The sequence below is a fragment of the Dermacentor variabilis genome, chromosome 1, assembly GCF_050947875.1.
Source record: "Dermacentor variabilis isolate Ectoservices chromosome 1, ASM5094787v1, whole genome shotgun sequence".
NCBI lineage: Eukaryota > Metazoa > Arthropoda > Arachnida > Ixodida > Ixodidae > Dermacentor > Dermacentor variabilis.
The window spans coordinates 276,451,163-276,475,376 of record NC_134568.1 but is presented as its reverse complement, the minus strand read 5'-3'; the positions used below and the strand labels follow the sequence as shown (position 1 = coordinate 276,475,376).

General features: G+C 44.2%; 1 protein-coding gene across 1 annotated transcript in view; it reads left to right on the top strand.

Annotated features, from left to right (window-relative positions):
- LOC142565105 (uncharacterized) overlaps positions 1-24,214 on the top strand; it is a 62,771-nt gene that overhangs the window by 27,320 nt on the left and 11,237 nt on the right. The window contains exons 6-8 of the mRNA XM_075676234.1: positions 5,330-5,534; positions 12,434-12,523; positions 21,452-21,487. Of these exons, the coding sequence (XP_075532349.1) occupies positions 5,330-5,534; positions 12,434-12,523; positions 21,452-21,487 (331 nt within the window). The remainder of the gene's footprint in view (positions 1-5,329; positions 5,535-12,433; positions 12,524-21,451; positions 21,488-24,214) is intronic.

The following is a 24,214-nucleotide window of genomic DNA, read 5'->3' as shown; positions in this document are numbered from 1 at the left end:
TTTCCAAAGAAAACTACCACACGAAAATACTGCAGCGAATTCTGCTAAACCTCAAGTACATGAACTGCCAACTGAGATAAACGTTTGCCAAGTCATTGAAATTATTACAAGTGCTTGGTGGTGTGTTGTTGCCAGACATTGCATGTAATTTCTGCTGAAAGGCTGCAACTACAACTCGCCACACTGCTAGCATTGCGTGTGTTGAGTTTTCCGGTCCTGCTGCACAGCTCCAGGAATCACTCAGCTTGTGCACAGTTTTGCAACAGAGCAGTGTGTGTGACCGCTGACAAATACATTGTGGTTGATATCTGTTCGGAACTGATGATCGATATCATTGTTGAAGCCCTCAAGGACAGGAAGGAGGTGAAGGCCGATGAAGGCAGCTGCAGTCAAGTTAATTATTTAGACAACAAGGGACACAGTGGTAGCATTAGGTGCTTTGCAGGTGTATCTTGCATTGCACCCAATACTCACAGCAGTGCATGCTGTAAACCTCAATACCATAATGTTGTCCACAGTTGTACATCTCATTGGACAAAGTGTGCAGAAGAAATTAAGTGACTTCTTTCACTAAGTATCTCTTGAATTCATGTTAAAGGTTTTATCTTGCTGAATGTGCTTATCTGGCCTGCGCTATTGCTAGCAGTACGGTATGTGATCTTTACACAACGAAGGTATTAGATAGGAGTAGGTCAGCAAACGGGAAAAAAACTATGAGAAAGACAAACAAAGGAACAGGAGGGCTGCTGGCACCCTTCCTGTTCAATTTTTTCTGTCTTTCTCAGGGTTTTGTGTGGTTTCCTGCCTGTTTGCTGGTATTATCCTGCATAATACCATGTGCCAACTCGCTCAACAAGCATCCCTTATGGATGATGAAAGATTTTCGAGATCTCAGGCACTTCGTTATTAAGGTGTGTGATCATAAACAAAGTAGAGAATTTTCTTGAGTGTCTTTAAAGGCAAATAAGTGATGCAAATGCCAGGACACAAGTCAGGGTGTCTACCAACTGGGAAAACCAGGAATTCTCAGGGATTTTGAATAGTCTGGAAAATTCAGGGAAAACTTGGGGAATTTGTGCTTCAATCAGGGAAAATTATTTGTATTTTTATTAAAAGGATATGAAAGTTGCCCTACTGCCGGCTCGAGTAAAGAAGAGGAATCGTAACGAATTGTCTTTGACGCCGTGCCATCGGCTAGACGAGTTGCCAGTGCACAGTCAACAGCCAATTTTTGTGAAATGCCTGATAATGCGCACGGCTTCGCGGCGGCACCGCGTGCCCCATAGAGTCAATGTGTATGCAATTTCAGACTTCAAGAACCCTTCGATGTCCGATTTTCCGGACTTTTTGCTGCGACCGCATGTCTGAAATGGCATTAATCAAAGCCAACACCACCGTTTTGATTATCTTGTCACCTCGAACCAGTGCTCGCATGCAGATCCTCTGGCAGCTGTAGCCACCACTGCGGCAATGCTAGGTTTAGCTGCTTCGACATTCGCTATTAAGGTTCTTGCCGTTCAGTGCCGTGTTTTTTATTGAAAGGATTCGCTGTTGTCAGTAATGGCACCGACACCACCTCTGTAGTACTCGCGATTGGCTTCGAAGCTTAGAAAGCATGGTGCATTGCATAATGCCGGTTCCCAAAAGGCAGCTTCGCCTCGGAACAGAAATGTTATGCGGTGAAGCGTACGTGAAGTATTGCGGTGCAGCTTAGTAAGCGTGGGAAGGGGGAATTGTCACAGGACACAGTACATATTCGTTAATTATACACGCGTGCACCCGCTGTCTCCTGTCACCATACGAGCACCGATATGACTCATAAGTGTACTGGCAGGCCTTCAGAGCTTTTTCGGACGTGCCTGTGAGGATTTGAGCCCTTAAGGGAATTAAAAGACACGCATACATTTTTTTTTGGACTGCACGATTTGATTTTTTGGACATTTTCGTGGCCACTAAGGAGTACAAAAAATTGGACATTGACTGTACAACTGACCAAGAGGATGCTTCAAATGGTCGATGGAGCCAGTGCGTGGCAGAACGAAGACGAACAGAAATGACCATCGCGTTGAGAAATTCTCTGGAAAGGACCTGTGCCACCTCTTCTTTGAAGGAGCTTGAGCTCAAAAAGCAAAGTGTTGGCTGACGCGAAGATGCAGGTGACCCTCATCCAAACCAAAATAAACTCTTGAAAGCAGTGAAACACAAAATGAAGGCATTGTGCGTGGGCTGAGAGTATCTGAGGACAGTTGAGGTTGACTTTCCAACTGCTGAGAAAATCTCACTTTTGAGAAAGTTCGGGCCTAATACCAATGATATTGCTATCACTTGATAGAAATAACTCATTTTCGTAAATATTTGCTTCTGTATGCATCTCTTTTCATTCGTATTTGAAGATGTTCGACTCAATTTACTATGGGCTTTATCATTTTCCTTTTTCGAATATATTTTATTTGCCATGCATATTACTATCCCCTACCTTCAGTTTTCTATCTTGAATAAAAAATAAACACTACTTCTTAGTATTCAAACGAGAATAAGTTGGTTTTTAATTTTTTAACATGCTTGCTTGAGATTTACAGCATCGAGCAATGTGGTATCAGCCTGTCTTGTCATAAAATAAAGTTCTGTGTCTCTCAGGGAAAACCTGGAAAACTCAGGGAATTTGAAAATGTCAATTGGGTAGATAATTTGGTTACATTAAAGATGTAATCACAAGCATGCAATACATATTCAAGCGACACAATGCGCACTGTGCTGCATCATGGTGTGGTACAACCACTTGAACGCAATATCATGAAAAGTCACAAATTTGCATTGTTACCTATCTAACTCTAATTGCACCCCTATAATAAAGCTGCAAATGGGCTGCGAGGCCAACTTTATTACCAGAGTGTAGTATATCTGACATAGACAGTAAAAAAGAAGTGTTCCACATTGCCAGCATTAAAACACTGTGGCACCATCTGGTAGGTAGAAAGCAAAACTCTTTCGCAACTCTCAATTGCGTCTCCGGCTTAGCAGGGTCCAAACGATCAGATGATCTCAATTATAACGACAAAACATCACCAATACTTTGTCCTCAGCTTGAGAGGAGCCTAAATGAAGGTTGATTTTACCATTTATTTCTTGCTGCCATGACAGAGAGCAAGTAGCGAGTGCGAATTCTGATCAGTGCAAGCGGCCTGGGTTCTATCATGTTGTTACATACCGTATTTACTTGAAACTAATGCGCACCTTTTTTTCCGATAAAACGGATCCAAAAATTGCATGCACATTACAATCGAGTACAACCCCAAATCCGCGTTACCATATTGCCATCGGCATTCGAAAAATGGCTGCCTCGTATGTGCTTCTAGCCTAGCTGCCGTAGCTTCCTCCATGTGCATACCTCCATGTTGTACAGTCGCCGACTGTTTATTCGGACCTCACGAGGACTGCAGAAATGTCCGAATAAATGGCTGTCCGAAAAACCAGATTAAGAAAAAAGAAATCCTTTATTTCCACGCACTTATTCGGGCTTGGCAGTAGGCTTGAAGAAATCGTGAATGCGCTGTTGCACGCTGATGCGGTTATCCCTACAGAAAGGGCTAAGGCAAAGTGACTTCAAAGCAAGCAGGTGCTGGCTATCAAACTTTATAAAAAGAAAAGGCTTTTCTTTTCGAAGGTGGACAGTGATATGCCAAAAATTGCCCGAAGAATATGAAGAGAAATTGCACAGTTTTCAACGGTACGTATTGAAGTTGCGCCATAGAAACGGCTACCACTTCGAACAGATTGGAAATGCCGATCAGACACCGCTCTACAGTGACATGCCTGCCACTGCAACCGTTAAAAAGAAGGGGGCGAAGCAAGTGCGCGTTTTTTATTCCAGCCACAAAAAAACTAGAGTCACCGCAATTATTTTTTGCACTGTGGATGGGCCTAAGCTGCCCCCGTTTCTTATCTTCAGATGCAAGACGCTCCTGAAAGGAATCTTGTTACTGAGCGGCGGGATTGTGTGCGCAAATAAAAAAGGTTGGATGACCACGGACTTGGTCGCTGACTGGATTGATAACTTTTGGCGAAAGAGACCCGGTGGCAGTTTGGGTCTGCGTGGGATGCTTGTGCTCGATGCGTTCAGGTGCCACCTTGACCAGCGCATCAAGGACAAGCTGGCTGCATGCAACACCGACCTTGTCGTGATACCCAGCGGCATGACATCGCAGCTCCAGCCGCTCGATGTTTGTTTGATCAAGCCAGTGAAAGATAGAATTCGGGCGCTCTACACCGAATAGCTCGTCAGTGGCTGCCACGAATTCACGCCCGCCAATAAAATGAAGCGTGCCTCGCTGCAGGACTTTGGTGGATGGGTGAAAGATGCATGGTGCACGATCCCGTCTGCCATGGTCAATAAGGCCTTTAAAAAGTGCTGGATTTCGAATGCCATGGACGGCACTGAGGACAAAATGCATTGGTCTGTTGATAGCGATAAGGTGTTGTCCGATAGCGACGACGAGTGATATCTATTGCCCCACGTGACTCGTACCAACGCAGTGAAAATCTTATGGCAAGAGATGCCGCTTCCATTTGTGTTTTTATTCATTGCAACTGTAGTGTATTGGGAATAAATCTGTTTTTTAGAAATGAGAGAACATAATATTTCTGTATGAAGCATGAGGTGTGCAGTATTGTGCTTGTTTTTTTTTTTTTTTTTTTTTTATTTTTGTCATGGAAAACAAGTGCGCATTACAATTGAGGTTTTGATTTTTCTAATTTTTGGTCATGGAAAACGGGTGCACGTTACAATCGAGGGCGTGTTAGAATCGAGTAAATACGGTAATCACAGTAACTGGCAGAAGCCGCCACAAAGACCGGCAATGCAACAATGGACAGTGGCAGATCACTCTCCGGGACGGCCAAACTTGACACTTGTTGCCAACTTGAGTCTTGGGAGGTGGCTGATAGTCATGGTTATTTACCTCCCTTTATTTTCATCCTGTCCTTGCACTGCTTTATCACTTTTTATGAATTCATTATATTATGAGTGTTCAACAAACATCCGTTACTGCACTTGGTCAACAGACCCTAAACTTTGCTCTTCATGGTGTCGTTGATAATTGTACTGAAATATGTAAATATGCCATGGGTGCTTTTTTTGTGTGTGCTTGTGTAAAATTTGTAGTTTGTGCCAAAGTTATGATTTGGAGTATCGGTTGTTGTGGTACATATGAATATGGCCTTTACTATTTGTACAGACCTTTTACTATTTGTACATGCTTTTTTCTCTGTGAGTTCAGGGCGAAAACCACTGTTGTTTTGCCTTACAACATTTCTTGATACATGTCTGCAGGGTGCAGCCAAGAAAGTGAAGGAATCTGTTGTGGAGGCACCGGTGACTCGCATGACAACTCGCAACTCTCCTCGTAGTTCACCTCGCAAGACTGTGCTATGTGCCAGTCCTCAGTCAAGCCCATTGGTGACACGGAGCCAGAGGGCAGCGGCTGCCTCTGTCGGCAAGGTGACTGAGGCATCAGACCGAGCACGCCTTTCACCGAGTAAGTTTACAGTCTGCATCAGAATCTAACCCTGAACCCTTTGAGGGTCAGTGACGTAAATATACGGCATCGCGAACAAATCTAAAAATGGTTGATGCCGTATATTTACGGTGCCATCTGTGCATTTAAAAAGCGCACTAATTTCCTACCGTTTTCTTTTCTGTCATGTCCTGCCACTATGTTGGAATACAGGGAATTTTTTTCGCGCGCCTTCCTCTCTCAGTTTTCGTTGCATGGTTTGTTTTAGCACTAGTTCGCTCCCGTGTGTCTATATATTACCGCTCGCACGTGCTCGCGCATTGGCACGCGGGCGGGTGGGTGGCGGTTTGGGTTTTATTTTCGTGGGTGGTTTCGGCTTCTTGCGCTTGCAAAACTGATGGCTATCTCGTTACTGATCGTTCAAAGGGCAACTGCTTGCTTCTTGCTCGTTTAGTGCACAGGAAGAAGGCCGCCGTGCATGTGTTTCCATTGCTTGTTTTTGTTCTTTTTTTGAGACTCTCGAAAAATAATTGCCTCTGGTTGGCGATAAGATGAATATTAGTAGAAGTTTGTCACATGTGTTGCTTTTTTGACGGGCACACAACCGCACAGTTTTCTTGAGTGCGCGCACCTACGCAGTTCGATTACGCTACGAATGTACAGTGCTCACGGAATGAAACGCGACAGGGAGCATTTAGTAGAACTCTGCATATGTGCAAAGTACTCAAGAGTACCATGTCATGTCGCTAGGAATCTGGTCACCAAAGGTGGCGTGGACTCTGATCTAAGTGTACGCGCTAAAGTTACGTCAATGTGTCACGAACTGCAGCCGGTATAAATGAAAGTATGCACATTAGTTAGGCCTAAATTGACGCGTTTCATTCCGTGAGCACTGTACATATTAGTGCAAGCATTGTAAACAACTCACTCTGACCGGAGTGCACTCTTCTGCAAGTGACGCTTTACTTGCCAGGTTTAGATTTGGCAAAGTGCACTTAAACCGAGTGACACTCTCCCTAAGTGCACTTAACTTGCCCGCTTGACAGAGGTCATAAATTGAACTCAGGTGGATTAAGGTTAGTACAAATTAGAACAAGAGGGATTAGAGTTTTAATTTAAAGTGATAATTTAGAGAAGTCATCATGCTTTTACATTCAAATACCTACTGAAGTGGCTTGTAGTTTATTTCTTTATTTTAGTCACGGTTTCTTAGCTATAGTGCAGGTCGGGGCTTTCTCGCTTTTTTGATGATGTGAAGGTGCCAATAAAGTCACATTTAACTATCCTCACAATTTTCAAAGGAGAAAAACCTTTTACAATACAATGTTCTCAAAATTGTAGTTGGTGCAAACATTAAGCTGCAATGACATGGGGTAAACCTCCCCATAAGTACTGGCTTGCAAACCATGAATGTTTCAGCTGCATTGCTGCCCATGTACCAGTGCCTTCCTAATGTGCAGCTAATTCCTGAACTGTTGTCTAGGAAGCAAAATTCAAAATGCTGCTAAAAGCCTTCGTTCAGCCATCTGGTCATCGCTACAAAAAGACAAAAATGTGGCATTGATTGTGATAGAGACTTTATGTGAGTGATGATAAAGGGTAAGCCTCCCGTGCCACTCCCAGACAGCCATCAACAAGGCAGTATGCAAATACAATTCTGGGACCTGCTATGCTTTTGTGGGATATTGTGCAACATTTGGTCTGCATCATGGCCAACATGCTCTCCACAGAGCAGTGGAGAAGGATTTTTCGGGGGGGAATAAGGCAAGCAAAGTCCTTCAGACTAAAGGCAAAATACTCCAGAATCCCCGCGTTCAATAGGACATCACTGTCTACAGCCCTGGTGCCTTTTGATAACTTCCAATCTGAAACACAGCTTTGAAAGCCATTTTCTCAAACTTGTTTCTCTTGCCTTCTGTTCAGCTTGTCCCGCTGATTTCTTTGCGACTACTAGGTCTGTTTCAATTTCGTTTATATTTTTTTTACTATAGTGTTTGAAATACAGTTCGGGGCACAACATTCTTGCTTTGCCAGTACAACTTTTTCTGAATTAAGGATTCAAATAGTTCACATTCTGGATGCCTGTTGTACTTGGAAGCATTTGGGTGCGAGCTAGTTGGTACAGATCATTCATTTTAAACAGCACCAAAATATGCACGGACAAGGAAGAGCACTGGACCAACGCTGGTCCTGTGCTCTTCCTTGTCCGTGGTTTTTTTTTTTTTTTTTTTTTTTTTTTTTTGCTCTGCTTAAAATGAATGGCCTGTTGTACAGTCACCTCATAAAAAATGCAAACTAAAAAAAATCATGGTGTAATTAAAAAATCTAAGAATGTCATGCCCTCAACCATTCATTTTGGAAGGCACAGTACTATGAACAAGTCTTCTATCACATTTTTTAAAGTTCTTCAGGCTTGGGACAAGCCCAAAAGGAGAAAAAATTTAGTATTAACCCCTTGAGGGTCGATTTTTTTCGCCATATGCGACCGCCCAGGGTCAATTTTTTTATTGCAGTTCCCAATTCATCTTAAGGACTTATTTCGGAAAAAATTTACCGTAATTTTTCTAGCTTGATCTTTCGAGCTTGATCAAGCTACAGAACAGGTATTCGGCTTTAACTCAGGAAGAGGACCTTAGTGTTGAAGTAATGAACGACAATCTTGTGGGCATCATTAAGGAGTGTGCAATAGAAGTCGGTGGTAACTCCGTTCGACAGGATACCAGCAAACTATCGCAGGAGACGAAAGATCTGATCAAGAAACGCCAATGTATGAAAGCATCTAACCCTACAGCTAGAATAGAACTGGCAGAACTTTCGAAGTTAATCAACAAGCGTAAGACAGCTGACATAAGGAAGTATAATATGGATAGAATTGAACATGCGCTCAGGAACGGAGGAAGCCTAAAAACAGTGAAGAAAAAACTAGGAATTGGCAAGAATCAGATGTATGCGTTAAGAGACAAAGCCGGCAATATCATTACTAATATGGACGAGATAGTTCAAGTGGCTGAGGAGTTCTATAGAGATTTATACAGTACCAGTGGCATCCACGACGATAATGGAAGAGAAAATAGTCTAGAGGAATTCGAAATCCCAAAGGTAACGCCGGAAGAAGTAAAGAAAGCCTTAGGAGATATGCAAAGGGGGAAGGCAGCTGGGGAGGATCAGGTAACAGCAGATTTGTTGAAGGATGGTGGACAGATTGTTCTAGAGAAACTGGCCACCCTGTATACGCAATGCCTCATGACCTCGAGCGTACCGCAATCTTGGAAGAACGCTAACATAATCCTCATCCATAAGAAAGGGGACGCCAAAGACTTGAAAAATTATAGACCGATCAGCTTACTGTCCGTTGCCTACAAAGTATTTACTAAGGTAATTGCAAATAGAATCAGGGACACCTTAGACTTCTGTCAACCAAAGGCCCAGGCAGGATTCCGTAAAGGCTACTCAACAATAGACCATATTCACACTATCAATCAAGTGATAGAGAAATGTGCAGAATATAACCAACCCTTATATATAGCTTTCATTGATTACGAGAAAGCGTTTGATTCAGTCGAAACCTCAGCAGTCATGGAGACATTACGGAATCAGGGTGTAGATGAGCCATATGTAAAAATACTGGAAGATATCTATAGCGGCTCCACGGCCACCGTAGTCCTCCATAAAGCAAGCAACAAAATCCCAATACAGAAAGGCGTCAGGCAGGGAGATACGATATCTCCAATGCTATTCACAGCGTGTTTACAGGAGGTATTCAGAGACCTGGATTGGGAAGAATTGGGGATAAAAGTTAATGGAGAATACCTTAGTAACTTGCGATTCGCTGATGATATTGCCTTGCTTAGTAACTCAGGGGACCAATTGCAATGCATGCTCACTGACCTGGAGAGGCAAAGCAGAAGAGTGGGTCTAAAAATTAATCTGCAGAAAACTAAAGTAATGCTTAACAGTCTCGGGAGAGAACAGCAATTTACAATAGGCAGCGAGGCACTGGAAGTCATAAGGGAATACATCTACTTAGGGCAGGTAGTGACGGCGGATCCGGATCATGAGACGGAAATAATCAGAAGAATAAGAATGGGCTGGGGTGCGTTTGGCAGGCATTCCCAAATCATGAACAGCAGGTTGCCATTATCCCTCAAGAGAAAAGTATATAATAGCTGTGTCTTACCAGTACTCACCTACGGGGCAGAAACCTGGAGGCTTACTAAAAGGGTTCTACTCAAATTGAGGACGACACAACGAGCTATGGAAAGAAGAATGATAGGTGTAACGTTAAGGGATAAGAAAAGAGCTGATTGGGTGAGGGAACAAACGCGAGTTAATGACATCTTAGTTGAAATCAAGAAAAAGAAATGGGCATGGGCAGGACATGTAATGAGGAGGGAAGATAACCGATGGTCATTAAGGGTTACGGACTGGATCCCAAGGGAAGGGAAGCGTAGCAGGGGGCGGCAGAAAGTTAGGTGGGCGGATGAGATTAAGAAGTTTGCAGGGACGGCATGGCCACAATTAGTACATGACCGGGGTTGTTGGAGAAGCATGGGAGAGGCCTTTGCCCTGCAGTGGGCGTAACCAGGCTGATGATGATGATGATGAATTTTTCTAGAGTGACCGTAAAGTGAGAATAAAATATTTGGAGTTGGTATATATATACTCTTCATTCATGAATAGCAACAATAAAAAAGGAAATAAACTTATAAGAATTAAAAATTTGATGCATTGTTATACACATAGTTCAAGGCTTTGAAAATGCGCACACGAGAATATTTTGCAAGGCTCAAATGTTCCTGCTCTTACACTAATATGTACATCCATAGCGTAATAGAACTGCATAGGTGCACGCACTCAAGAAAACTGTGGTTGTGTGCCCGACAAAAAAGCAGAACATGTCACAGACTTCCGCTAATCTTCATCTTATCGCCAACCAGAGGCAATTAGTTATGGCGAGTGTCAAAAAAAAAAAAGCTATGGAAACGCACGCATGGCGGCATCCTTCCTATGCGCACCCCTGCGAGCACTAAACGAGCGAGAGACAGGTGGTCACCCTTTGAGCGATTAGTAACGAGATAGTCATCAGTTTTGCAAGCGAAAGAAGCCAAAACCGCCTGTGAAAACAAAACCCAAACCGCTACCTGCCCGCGCGAGCGGTACTATATAGATGCGCGTGAGCGAACTAGTGCTAAAACAAACCATGCAAGGAAAACCGAGAGAAGGAGGCGCGCGAAAAAAATTCCCTGTATTCCCACATAGTGGCAGCACATGACAGAAAAGAAAAAGTTAGGAAGTTGGCATGCTTTTTAAACGTACAGACGGCCCCATAAATCTACGGCATCGACCATTTTTGGACTTGTTCATGGCGCTGTATATTTACATCAATGACCTTCAAAGGGTTAATAAAGAAATTGCTGGCATATAACTTTGAAATTTCTATGATAATATCACAAAAACATTACCATTACCTCTGCCAATTTTAATCAATACAGTCGAACCCGGCTATATCGAACTTGCAAAAAAACGCCTATCAGTTCGATGTAGAGCATAATTCGATATAAGCCTGCTAAATAATTGGATGCCATAAAAGCACATACCATTTATGAAATCACTTTATTGATGAAACTAGCTTCGTTTCGCACGAAATAGTCCTGCATTTTCTTCTGCTTGGGCAATTTCGCTGCGTGCGAGGCACGCACTTCCCCACGTTGTCTAAGGAGTCGGAGCAGCTGAGGCCGCAACATTCCGCATTCGCACAGAAGCACCGGACTAGTGCGAGCGCACCAATCACTTCGGAGGATGTGGGCCAAAGACGGTCGTTGCTTTCCTCGTTGTGCCCATTTTCACTTGTGCTCGGCACGATGTCGGCAATGTAGTCTTCGTTTCCGGGCTCTCCCGTGGTCGCGACGCATCATTTGCGCTCACAAACGCGTCCACCGTTGATTCGTCAACAGCTTCCGGAAATTCTGACAGCTCGCTCCAAACTTTGGCAACAACGACAACAGCTTCGTCGCATTAATCAGAATTTACAGTCATCACCGAGCACGCGGAAGTCGGTACGGCTGAAGCTATTTTGGATGAACCACTCGTACACGGCCGTGCATACGCGTCGGGCGCCATGGGCACTACGGGCACCGGGTCGCGAGTTAGGCCGCTTTAGCCCTAATTTCCCCCTTCAAGATCGAGCCGAGAGTGCACCTCGGAATCTTGTACGTTGCGGGGACATCCGACTTGTCACCGCGTTCGACCCGGTTTATGATTTCGAGCTTCGCGACGAAAGGCGAATTCTGCCGCTTAATCACGGCAACACTGCGGGAGAAGGCGCACACAATGAATCAGATAAGCAGCGAGACAACTCGCACTTTCGCCATCTTGCATGACGAGGGCACAAGAGCCTCTGATTGGCTGTCTGAGCAAGCGCTGCGGGCGGGCGGGCCAGGATCATTATTTGTAGGGGGGTGTCGGCGGCTCCGATGTAGCGCGGTCACGTAGGGAGAGCGGTTGAATGGAGCCGCGCCGCCGGATTTTCCCTATACCGCGAGGGAAAGCCAACTTCCGGGGGCACTTTCCGCCGCTTGACGTTCGATATATCGGGAGTCGCTACTAGTTTTGTTCGATGTATGCGTAATTTTTGCTATATATACTCATTGTAACTATACCGTGTCCAGAAATTGTTCGATATATGGAATAATTCGATGTAAACGGGTTCGACTGTATGCATGAAGAAGTAAGGAAGTTGCTTTTGAAAGCTATGTCCCCCCGTTAGTTGTGACATTATATGCATCGAAGTCAATGAGAGTTATAAATCTACACTTTGGGGCTGCTTTAGTAGTCAACACTTTGCTTTGTGCATATTTTCCTCCAGCTTGAATTATGTTGGTCTTCATTTGCTTTCACACCATAAAAATATGTAATTCTAGTTACAGGAAATGCAGAAGGAGTTACAGCAGCTACAGAAAAAAATGACACGCAGAAGGACTTAACATCGGAAGAGCTTTTTGACTTGAAAGGTGCGTTTCCCATCCCTTGCCATCATCTTAGCATTTTCATTTTATTTATGTGACTAGTTCGAAGTGCCTCTTCATTTTGTGCTGTTGCCAGGCATACAGGGTTTTCTCCATCCCCTCGCCCACTTTTTTATAAACAGTGGTTTCCTGCTAAAGAACTGCTTCTGAGCAGGGGTGTGCAAAGGGTACTTGAAATCCTATGAATTAAATATTTGCTATTTGCATATATGAGTATTCTTCTAATAGATTTTGAATGCTTCACTTCATCAGGTGTGCAGGATTAAAGGGACACTAAACGCAAATACTAAGTCGACATGGGCCGTTTAAACACCATTCCAGAAACCTCGCAACGCTTGTTTCGTGCCAAGAAAAGACTTAGTTTACGACAAAATTGCATCTGAAGGGTCCAAATACCTTTTTCGCAATTCAAATCTCCCGCCACCCAACCGGGGTAGTGATGATGTTGCATATGCCATCACCACCCTTTGCTGCCGTCAGTGAGTAAAACGGTGCTCGACAGACAGCGGTACCGATCCAAGACTCTGGTGGATTCGCCACTGCAGCTGCTTTTTGGTCAAGTGGCATAGACCGTTCAGCCTCCCGCGACATAACATGGAAGTTGAATTCTCTGCTACTTGCAGTTTGTGCGAGTTTCGCGAGCCAGCAAAATCAGTGCAGCACTATGCGATAACTATTGAAACGCGAAAGTATCGGCGGCGTGGAGTCGAGCGAAAACGAAACCTTTTGACCGCCCGCATCGTTGTCAGGGTTATTTCAGTGAGTTCTTTTTTCTAAAAGTGATATAGAACTGGACAAGTAGCATTTTATTTTGTCTTATACAGTCAACGACTGAATTTTCGGACGCCCAAATTTTCGGACATGCCTGATATTTCGGACGTCTTCGCGGCACCGCCACGAGCCCATTAGAATCAATGTATAAGGACATCTGAAGTTTCGGACAATCGAACCCCCCGCCATCCAATTTTCCGGACTTTTTGACGGACGGAAGGTCTTTTGGCTCCTCGCGCAGCGCCCTTGCGAAGGAAATCCACTTGCAGCCGAAGCATATCACCGCTTTGAACCACAACTAGCCGAATCTAGCCGTCACACAACGATTTGGTCTGGCCACGCTGGCTATGTTCATCGCCGCACTTCTGCCTCTGGCAGAGTTTCCGGAGCGGCGCCATTTTGTTTGTTTGTTTGCGCAGGCCACGTTTTGGCTAGCGTGGTGTGTGGTTGTGCTGTTGTGTGAAGTGTGCTCTGCGACGCTAGGCCTAGGTGCTTCGACGCTCGTCAGCGAACTCCACTGTTCGCAACTTGAGGATTTCGCTTGCCTTCGATGGCGCCCACTCCGTCTTCATCGTCCTCGCCGATGGCATCGAAGCGCGGAAAGCAGTACCGTCAAACGACGTGATCAACGACCTCCGCTCTGCTGGGGTTTCCATACCCACGGAAATAACTTTTGAACAGTTTGTTGACGCTGACAATGAGCGCGACTTCCGCGCAGAACTGACTGACGAGGAAATAGTCCGTCAGGTTGGGGGGGATTCAGATGACTCCGATGTTGAAAATGAGCCAATGCCTGCGCCGCCTACAGCGCTGAGTTGACGCGAGCACTGTTGACTCTTTCATCGGTGTACAGTGCTGACATGACCCTTGCTCAGATCGAGGCGAATATGATCGCATGCAACCGGAACGCCGTCAAAACAACAATCAACAAGTTCTTCAAGCCACTGAAGCAATAACACCGGCTGCCCAACGATGCACATGTGCATAATAAACCGGCAGTCGGCTGCATACAGTTTTTGAACGCCTCTTTTTATAGCCACTTCACTGATGCTGTGGCAGGGTTTCGGAAGCCTGTTACTTCGCCCTTTACCTCTAGATCTGAGAAAAAAAGAAAAAGGGTGCGTTTTTTTCCATGCATTCATTTTTTTGGACTGCCTGAATTTTCGGACGTTTTTACGTTCCCTAGAGGGTCCGAAAAATCGGTCGTTGACCGTAATACAATACAAGGATGTTTTGTGCAACGAATGCTTGAATGTGCTTGAATGTCCCTGGGGAGTCTAATCATGTCCTGCATTTACCTCAACTTGACTATTAAGGCCCTGTTCACGATAATAATGACAACTTAGAGATTCTCGAGGACTAATCCATCACTTTAGCTTGACTTACCATTTGCCTTTAGTGTCCCTTTAAACATTAACTACTGACAAATTATTTTCGGCTTTCTTTGGTTTTAGAGAGACTGACAAAGGTTCGTAACGTGCCATGAGATTGTAGTGCCTATGGAAAGACCATGCCTGAAATGATAGAAACAAGCATAAGTTTATCCTTTAAATGAGTAACTAAATTGGCACAGGAACTCATATAAAGTGATTCAGGGTGACCTTCCCTGGTGAAACATTGTCATTAAGGTGAAGGTATCAAGGCCACCATCTTGCGTGCAGTTCAGATTCTTCTGCCAGGCGACGCCACTCAGTCATGTTTACAAAAAGGAAAACTGCTCTTCGCCATCACAGCATGCTCCGGTCTGTTCCATTGCGACTGGTGATCTGCTGTAGTTGAAAAAAATGCTTCCCTTCGCCTTATTTTCAGAACAATTGGTGCCTGGTACCATTGTCATTTTGTTGCTGCACGTGGTGGCCTTTGCACTGCTGATACTTTCAGCAATAGCTCGGCTGAACCATTGTCTATCTAAAAGATTTAGTGCCACTGTTTCGTCACTGCCGCTTTTGATGTTGCTGTCTCTGACTGCAGGCCACTGGTTCTTGAAAAACCATCTTGGTAGATGGCCTGCAGACTGCAATGCTCACTACCTCAGCTTAATACACCTTCAATAATGAGTCAGACGGAGACTAATACAGACAGAAGCTTGAGTATTGTTGACAGTCAGCTAGGTTTTTCTGTTTTTATTTTCTTGTGTTTACTTTTTTAGCACTCTGGAAAGTACGAACCTGCTAAACGAAGGATTGAATGGCAATGCTTCATAGTTAGGCTTGAAATGGTGTATATACCTTTGTGCCTGCAGTAATGGTGTTTATTCATGTAAATAGATAGAATAAAGAAACAGGAAGGGAAGGAAATTACTGCTGACCGCAGTAACTGTCTAGTTCAGTCGGCTAATGCCTAAAGAGTGCGCTGTCAGCAACGGCGGTGGAGGGTTGGTAAAAGGACAGAAAGACATCAGGGAGGATACAATAAAAAAGAACTAATAATGACTGTACGATTAAGTAAAATAAAAAGAAATATGGTCTGCTTGTGTCGTCTTGATGTAAGGGGGTGCCTGGATATAAGTATGCTCCTGCTTGAGATGGTACCTCTCCAGTTTGAATGAGGTGAGGACAGGGACACCACCGCCTCCTCCGATGCGCACTCGCTGTAGAGCGCGCACAGCCTTGCACGCATGGTGTTGGAGACCACGTCATTCGAGTTTCAGAGCCACAGTACAATGAAATGATAAATTATGTAGTAGCACTTTAGCACATGTGTACTTCGCTTTCACATGCTCACCGCTGCTAGCATTCATCGTGCCAGCATTATGGTCACGATGATCATGGCAAGCACTTGCACAGCCCTCAGATGTTTTCAAAGTTTTGCCAACAACCCTTGTCATTGCTTTCATGAAGGACAGTGTGTCTACCTCCCCATGACGCAGGTGTCCAATGTCAAGAGCTCACACTGGCCTTTAGAATAAAAGCACAGGCTCTACAGAAGCATGAACTGCAGAAACAGATTATTTGCTAAAAGTAAATTTTTCTAATAGTCATCAGCTTACTTAGTGTAATTTGCACATGTTGTCTGCCTTATTCGCACAGTCCGTATTTTCCTCTTATTTCCCCCGTTTTTGCTGCTGAAATCGGAGACTGTCGAATGCATGTGCGCTGCTGCACATGCAATGGCGGAAAAGCTTTGGAAAAAGAAATGGCGGTAAACTTGGCTCAGCTGCCATACACAATCATCATCGGCCTGTGACTGCAGTAATTTTCGAGGGTATGACGGTCACATGAAAAAATAAATGGCCAACATGGGGGATGCGAGCATTATGCTAGTACGAGTATTAGGCAAGTAAATGCGATAAATCTTTCCAACGAGAAGACCACATACTGAAAGTCTTGTGTTTCAAGACTCAGTGGTAATGTGCATTTGCACTTGGCATCGAAACATGTGACATTTGGTTTGTTGTGCATGCTCGGAAAGCTACAGGTCACATAGCCATCCACACTTTTCGCTGCAGTTGGGGAAATAACGGCTCACTCACTCACTGTGTGCTGCTGATCCTATCGTGATTCATATGTTCAGCTGGCGTCGGGCAGTATAGGGCAAGCAGCGAACACATGCCGACACATGCCGTCGTTCTCATTCATGTTTGGCTTATGGCCTGGAGCCTGGAGGGAGGTAATGCAAGCAGGTTTTCGAAGCAAATATGATAGACACGTTAGGGACTTCTCTTGATGGAAAGTCGGTGAATTAAAAAAAAAAAGGAATTGCAAGTAGATTGGGGAAAACAAGCCTCAAGCAGCGAAGAACCTTGATTTGCTATCATGTTTTGGCAGTCGCATTTTCTTGCATTACAGTGCACATCGAACGCAATTCCACAGGTCACTTCGCCATTCATCTGAAATGTTATTTGAGATGGTCCCTTTCTTTCTGGACCAAGGTCTTTATCTTTATGTGGTGATTTTTTGTGCTGTATGCTCACACGTGTAACGAGTATGCACATTTCGTGATGAAACTGCCTCAGACTTACTATTTCTAGATTATATCATAAGAAGCCAACAAACACTGACACCAAGGACAACATAGGGGAAATTACTTGTGCTTAATAAATGAAATACAGAAACGATAAATTAATCGAAAGTGAATGAAAAACAATAACATCCGGCAACATTGATGCCTTCAGGTAGCATGTGTGCGTTTATTGACCGGTTGCCTTCACCCAAAAAGATCACATTCTCGTGACATCTGCGACAGAAAGGATGTTCCCCGTCCGCCGCCAAGGTCTGTGAGTGGTGGCGTTGGCTAACACTTCCGGGGTTTTACAAGAAAACATAAATACCCAATAAAGCGGCCGGGGAAATGGCGCCGCAGAAGCTCAATTGGTAGAGCATCGCACGCGAAATGCGAAGGTTGTGGGATCATTCCCCACCTGCGGCAAGTTCTTTTTTCACCCACTTTAATTTCCATTAATTTATCGTTTCTTTATTTCATTTATTAAGCGCAAGTAATTTCCCCTGTGTTGTCCTTGGTGTCAGTGTTTGTTGGCTTCTTATGATATGACTAATAAAAATCAGGCCCCTCGGTTAACTCCCTTTCTTCTCGTTTATTTCTAGATTAGTATTCCATACAACAGCTATTGCGCTGTAGTACTAAAAACACAACTTATAACACGGAAAATATGCAAACAGCATTGCAATTACAATAATAACTTTTCATGTGTCAGTGTTTCACATACCTTCTCTTAGTTTCACACAAAATTTTGGGGGTAATTTCATTATTGGCCTCCGCAGCTAGTGGGTTCGGAGAAGGGCTTGGAGCACAGCACTCTTTGTAATAATAAAAAAGACTTATTTTTATTGACCATTTTGGCGCTTTTTCCATCTCCTTCCTATAGTTTATTTCTTTGCACCACAGTATATCAGGTTAGCTTTGCACAAACTCACCCAACATAGCACTCTGCCATGCACATCACCCCTCACCACATGATTAGAAAGCGTTTGAGAGTGCTCGCTTGCTGCAGTTACATGATTTTTCTCGTCGATGGTTGAAAAAAGTTCCGTCTTCGTCGCAGTTGACTTTTCACAGTGCCGCATACCGAAGAAAATCTATTTGCTAAAATTTAAGTTGGTTACCACACAGGGCTGTTTTCCAAGGAAAAACTCCTGTATACACTTTTTTTTTACTCATGTACGGTCTCCTCCACAATCTGGAAAGAAGGGAAGCGCAGTGGCTTTCCAAGATTCACTCAGAAAACGTTCCTGTCGTCACAGTGCCCCCACACCCAACACCTAGCCACCAAGAAGTAATGTATTGTTGCTATTCAAACACCTTTACCACTGCCCAACCCTTGCAGTGTAGGGGGATGTGCAAAGCCTGGCTGTAGTAAAGGTGCAGCTATATTGAATGGGAACAATGTTTCATTCTGCTATCCTGTGGTTGAAAGTATTTTCGTCTCAATACATATACCTTTCTCACACATGTGCATTGACTAAACCAGTAGCAAAACTTATTAGCTATAACTTTGCGCTTCACTCTAGCAGAAGTGTTCAACAGTTTGAATGGCGAAACTTTCGCCATTCATACTGTTGAGCACTCCTGTAAAAGTGGATTGCAAAGTTATTGCTAAGAAATGATGCAGACCAGCTTTGAACAGCATTTGCAGAGTGCCTATACAGGGTGCCTGTGTATAACCTTTGCAAGCACAAGCAGTCACTTGTGTGCGCACAAAACAGTGTAAGGAAGCACTAAATTACTGCATCTGCAAATTAGAACTACGTTTTCTTTATGTGCTTCACTAATACCCTGACATCCAGAGTGAGCTGCTCATGGGAAATAGTGCATCACATTGGGATTCCCGCACTCATGTCAGTGCTTTCTCGTGAGCTCCGTTTGTACTAAATACGGTTACAAGTTGAATATCCACCACATGATATCACGGAAAGCTCTTAAATTGCTTTCCTTTAGCCTTCCTTTAGCCAGGTAGTAAGACTACTACCATGTTCAAGAATGCTCAGTTGGTACAATAAACAGTTTGCCACATACTGAAACATTGACTGCCTTGGAAACTGCTTTATGCTTTACATCATTAGCAGACCCACCTGTACGATTCTTTTAATAATTATATAGGAAAAATTCCTCTTCTCACCGACTAGAATTAAGAAGGGCAATGACAGGCATCACAATTCCATATTAGTTCTCAAGAAAAAAAGGGGGGGGGGGGTAAGCAAACATAAGTTCTACTCGTGCTACAGCTGACTTATTTGTGAAGGCCACAGGACAATATCCGCATTTGCATGCACGCCGCTGTCTATGAAACCATGTTCATGGCTGAATCCCAAATATTGCCCATTGATGGCATAAAAGCCAAATTACCTTTTTTTTTTTCATGCACCAAGAAAAATTCTCTAGCCATAATTTCTTTTCAAATGTCGAAGAAAACCATAGAACTGTGGAGGAAACCACCATGCAATAGCGAGAGCTGCATGTACATGTGGCCGCTGTGCCAGCCTGCGTCTGATTGCAGAAAAAAAAGTTGTGGAACTGAACCACTCAGTACAATAAAGCATTTTGTCTCTCTCTTCTGACGAGGCATGAATCGTGGCCAGATCTGCACTTTCCAGATATTGGTGTAAGAGTTTGGGAGCTAGGAGAGACGAGGGCAAGTTGAGTGTGTACTTCAAAAATACTTCCACACTCGCCCATGAATGAAAGTGGGCGCCCAGCAAGTTTCTAGAATCTTATACGCAACTGCTCCTGGGCACAAAGGCGCAATATGTTAGGAATGGCCTGCCTAGGTGCCGACGTGCAAAGTTTCTCAGCCAGCTGCAGCAGCAGGATTGGCATTTTCTGGGAAGCCACCGTCATTCTCCAGCCGAATGGCGACTGGCTGTGTGAGGAGGACAATGCGCCGAGTCAGCAACTCTTCGTCGCTGGAATGCCGAGACGAGGCCGACGAACCAGGCTTTGTTAGTGAACTCGCCACCACCGACCCGGTCTTTTGGGAGCGAGGGAGTTCCCGAGGGAATGTATTTGGGGGCACCGTCCCGTGCGCCTTTCAAGACGCAAGACAATGGAGAACCGGCGGTGGCCACTGTGCGAGGTCCACTCAGGGATTAAGAGGTGTCTGCTCGGGGCAAGACACGTGTCAGCGAGAACTCACTCAGCTCGGGTTCCGGGAAGCCAAAGTGCGTACGTGTGTGTGTGAGCCCTCCTCCTCCAAAAAGGCGGGTCAACTTCGATGACATTGGACGCTACGAATTGGCAGTGAACTGCCGTTTTTCCTCACCTAGGGATCTAGGGAGGACAGAGTGTATATAAGCAGCTGTTGTCGGCTGCTAGAGTGTGCTCTGTGACCGTGCTCGTGAGCAGTGTACTCGTGCTTGACCAGCAGTGTGCTGGTGTGTTTGGAGCTTCGTGCTCGTATGCTGTATGCTTCGTCTTGTGTGCTCTATTTGGGAGTCACGCTAGACTGTCGAATGTATCCCCTGTTTGAATGTAAATATCTGTGAAGAAATCCTGCTCACCTAGTCCTGTCCCCCCAAGTTCCTCCCTACGACCTACAACTCCTACAAATAGCGTAACCTGCTGATTAGCTGTCTTGTAATGATGTATGTACTATGCAAGGGCGTTAAAAGTCCCGAGTAAATTGATTGCCAAGATGACAAGCAAAACAAAATTGCCTTTCCTACGCACAGCCATTTACATCATGCAGTGAGGGAAGTGTAGATGAAAACTTGGTGCCATCACATTACGTATTGGTATAAGCAGTTAAATGGCAAAGAAACAAAATAAACTGTGAATGCACCATAGCACAGTAAAGCTACCACTGGAACTTTCTCTATGCCTCATATGCGCACTTGTCGCAATGTTTTCGTTCCTTTGCGATGTGCAGTGCAATAGCATGCTATAAAACCTCTTGCCTGAATTATCTAAAATTCACATCGCAGCACAGCTCAGGCAGACAAATGTGCTGTAGTTGCATGCATTCATTAGCAGATATTCTGTTTTTGTACTATGCAAAACCAAACACAACATGGAGAGTGCTGTTGGGCAGTGCCCTCACAGCACTGCATGGGGTGCACAATATACCTATACTCTCAATAAGGCACAGGACACAAGTCTGCCAAGTAATCTGTATGATTTACTTTTTTAAGTTTATGTTGAAATGGCAGAGATAACACTTGTGATGGTTTTCTCGTTTTTATTTTCCAGAAATGAACCTTGCTGATGATGGTTTCTTGGAAAATGGTAAGCTGATCCAATTTATGCAAATGAACTGTTGCAAGTTATTTCAAGTTATCTTTGAAGTAGATGCATTGTTTGTTTCTTGGCAGTCTGCATGCTTAGTGATTGGTACACTGCATGCTTAGTACTGTGAGTGCTAAAATGCCCATATTGCATGCCCAAAGACCATGCAACTGTTGATTCGAACAAAATCTCTCAGTACCATGCACTGTGTTTTGGACAAACCATAGCCAAAGGTGAAGATACGATGCTTCGCTAGCTACTGTAATGTTTTATACCCTAAAAATGACAAGGAAAGACGTGTGGAAGATGTGCGGCCAAATCGGACGTGCGCGCCTGTCGATGGTGATAACTAGACGGCGCGCAGTATAGCTTGTATGCTTGGGCCATGCGCTCCGCTGTTCACGTTTCATTTGACACTGATAGTACATATTGTAGACAATGTTTACTCCAGCAGTGTACGTACAGGCCCTTGTAACCTTTGAAATTGAAAAGTATGTTTTCAAGGCCCTTGAAAATCCTGGAAGTCTTTTTTCTCTTGAAATCCTTTAATTTTTTCACCCGGCACAGCATGACTTTGTTGCAGTCACACTCTCTCGTGCTTTCTGCCCTCCTCCTCCCCCTTCTCCATCGGCGCTGTCGGAGTTGTGTTCCAGAAGAGTGGCAAGGAGGTGGGAGGAAGGCATGTGAGGCTGGCTTTTGTGCCATGCACCAGATGCAGCGGCTCGCTTTTTATTGCAATAGCAATTATATGGACACTCCAAGCGCATTTTTGTCGGCGGCAGTGTCGCCATGCTCCATATAAGGTTCAAGAGTGATAACACCGTCACCGCACATCGTATGCGGTATGTGCAAGTGAAAACACGCAATGGAAGCCGACAATTATGGCTCAATCTGGCGCTCGTGAAGGAGAAAAGCGAAGAGCAAACATGCCACCTTCTGTCGCACCAAAGGCCATCGGGGGATAGAGGTGCAGTGGCATTGTACTCGGGCAGCAACTGCATATTTCGCGACCGGGTGCAAGGGAAACTGACAATTGCTGCTCAATCTTTTGTGCTGCGATAAGGAGGGAAGTGGGGAGGGGAGGCAGGCTTCAACTCCGTCAACAAGTACATATTACCACCACCACGCATACCACCACGTGCATGGCTGCACGTGGTGGCGTGCGTGACATGTCTTGAAAGGCTTCTGCAGATGGCTCATACCTTTGTATGTACTGTGTTCTCGCCGCTCTTGCATTAAAGCAATAGACAGCACGAAGGTCACTTCACTCATTGCTGCCGCTACACTTGCTTACAGCAATGTTTTGACAGTGAGTGTCCGCGCTCATCGAGTGTGGTTTGTTCATGCTTGCTTGTGCACGGTGACACCATGCTTGTTAATTGAGTTAGTAAGTGAATGTTTCCAAGTTTATACGGCCGATAAAACTACCATCCTTGCTTTGTATAGCTGTCTACTAATTTGGCATCGCAAACGAGGCTTCGGCTTTCGGGCGAAACTGCAACTTTTCCTTTTTTAACACGGCCCTCGTGCTTTATTTTTGAAGTTAATCTATAGCAGGTGCAAAGTCATCTGATTGTGAGCAATGCCATCAGCCAGGCGCCGGAGTGTATGTAAAAGTTTCGCAGGTTTTGTTTTGTACCATCGATATAAAGACATCATCAACATGGTATAAAAGCGTATCTTTGGTCGCGGACTGGCAAATTTTTTAAGAAGGGGGGCTTTTTAATCATGAAATTTGTTTCTTTTTTCCAGTTACGCGATAATGCAAAAAGTTTTACGGCCCCTTTCATGCAAGAAAAATTTGTTAGCGACTGTACATGTTTGCAGAAAAAGTCCAATTTCAATATGATGAAGTGCCAATATTAACAACTTTGTTATCTCTAAGTTTATCTATATTGTTTTGAAAACATTGTGATAGTATAAATTTGCTATATGGGGTGCCGCTCTGCACCCTTTAAAGAGCTTTGACAGGGCCTTGAAAGTCGTTGAATATTCTTCAATTTCTGTCTGTGAGACCTGTACGAACCTGTCCAGTGTCCAGGAATTCAAAGAACACTCGAAGTTAATATTATATTTTTGACTTTCAGTCCACTTCATAAGTTGTTAGCTCATCAGAAGGTTGACAACTAGAATGGCCTTGATTTCTTCTACCAACTTTATAAAGATGCTCCCATTTTGCTCAGCATACCAAATTCTTTCTTTTTATAAGCATTATTACGAAGCTCTCCAACTTCGTAACAACAGAGAATATTTTTAGTGTTATAAGATCCACTGGTTATTTGCATCAGGGAATACACTTTATTTCCCTGTGTTGCATGTGAGAATGAGTTGTGATTCATTGTTCTGTGCATGTTCTTCCATTCAATGATTCTTTGACTACACACATAGCTTTTGGGGGGAACAGTAGCTGCGAGATGTTCGGCTGACCCACCTTCTCTCTCTCTCACTTTTTTGACGGCTTTGAATATTCTGGCTTCCTTGGGTGTTCTGCGTCAATTTCTGCACCAACGTTGTCAAAACCTTCTTTGTCAAGCTGTAAAGTAGACTCGTTGTTCTCATCAAACAAAATTTTACAGAACCTTTTATTCCAGTACGAGAAATTTGCATTGTTTTCCTGGCATAATTTTGAAAAAGTAAAGCTTTTATCTAAAATAAACCAGGCCACACATAAAGGCACAATGTATACAGATTTATTCGTTTCAAGCAGCTGTTGAACGTAAGAGCACC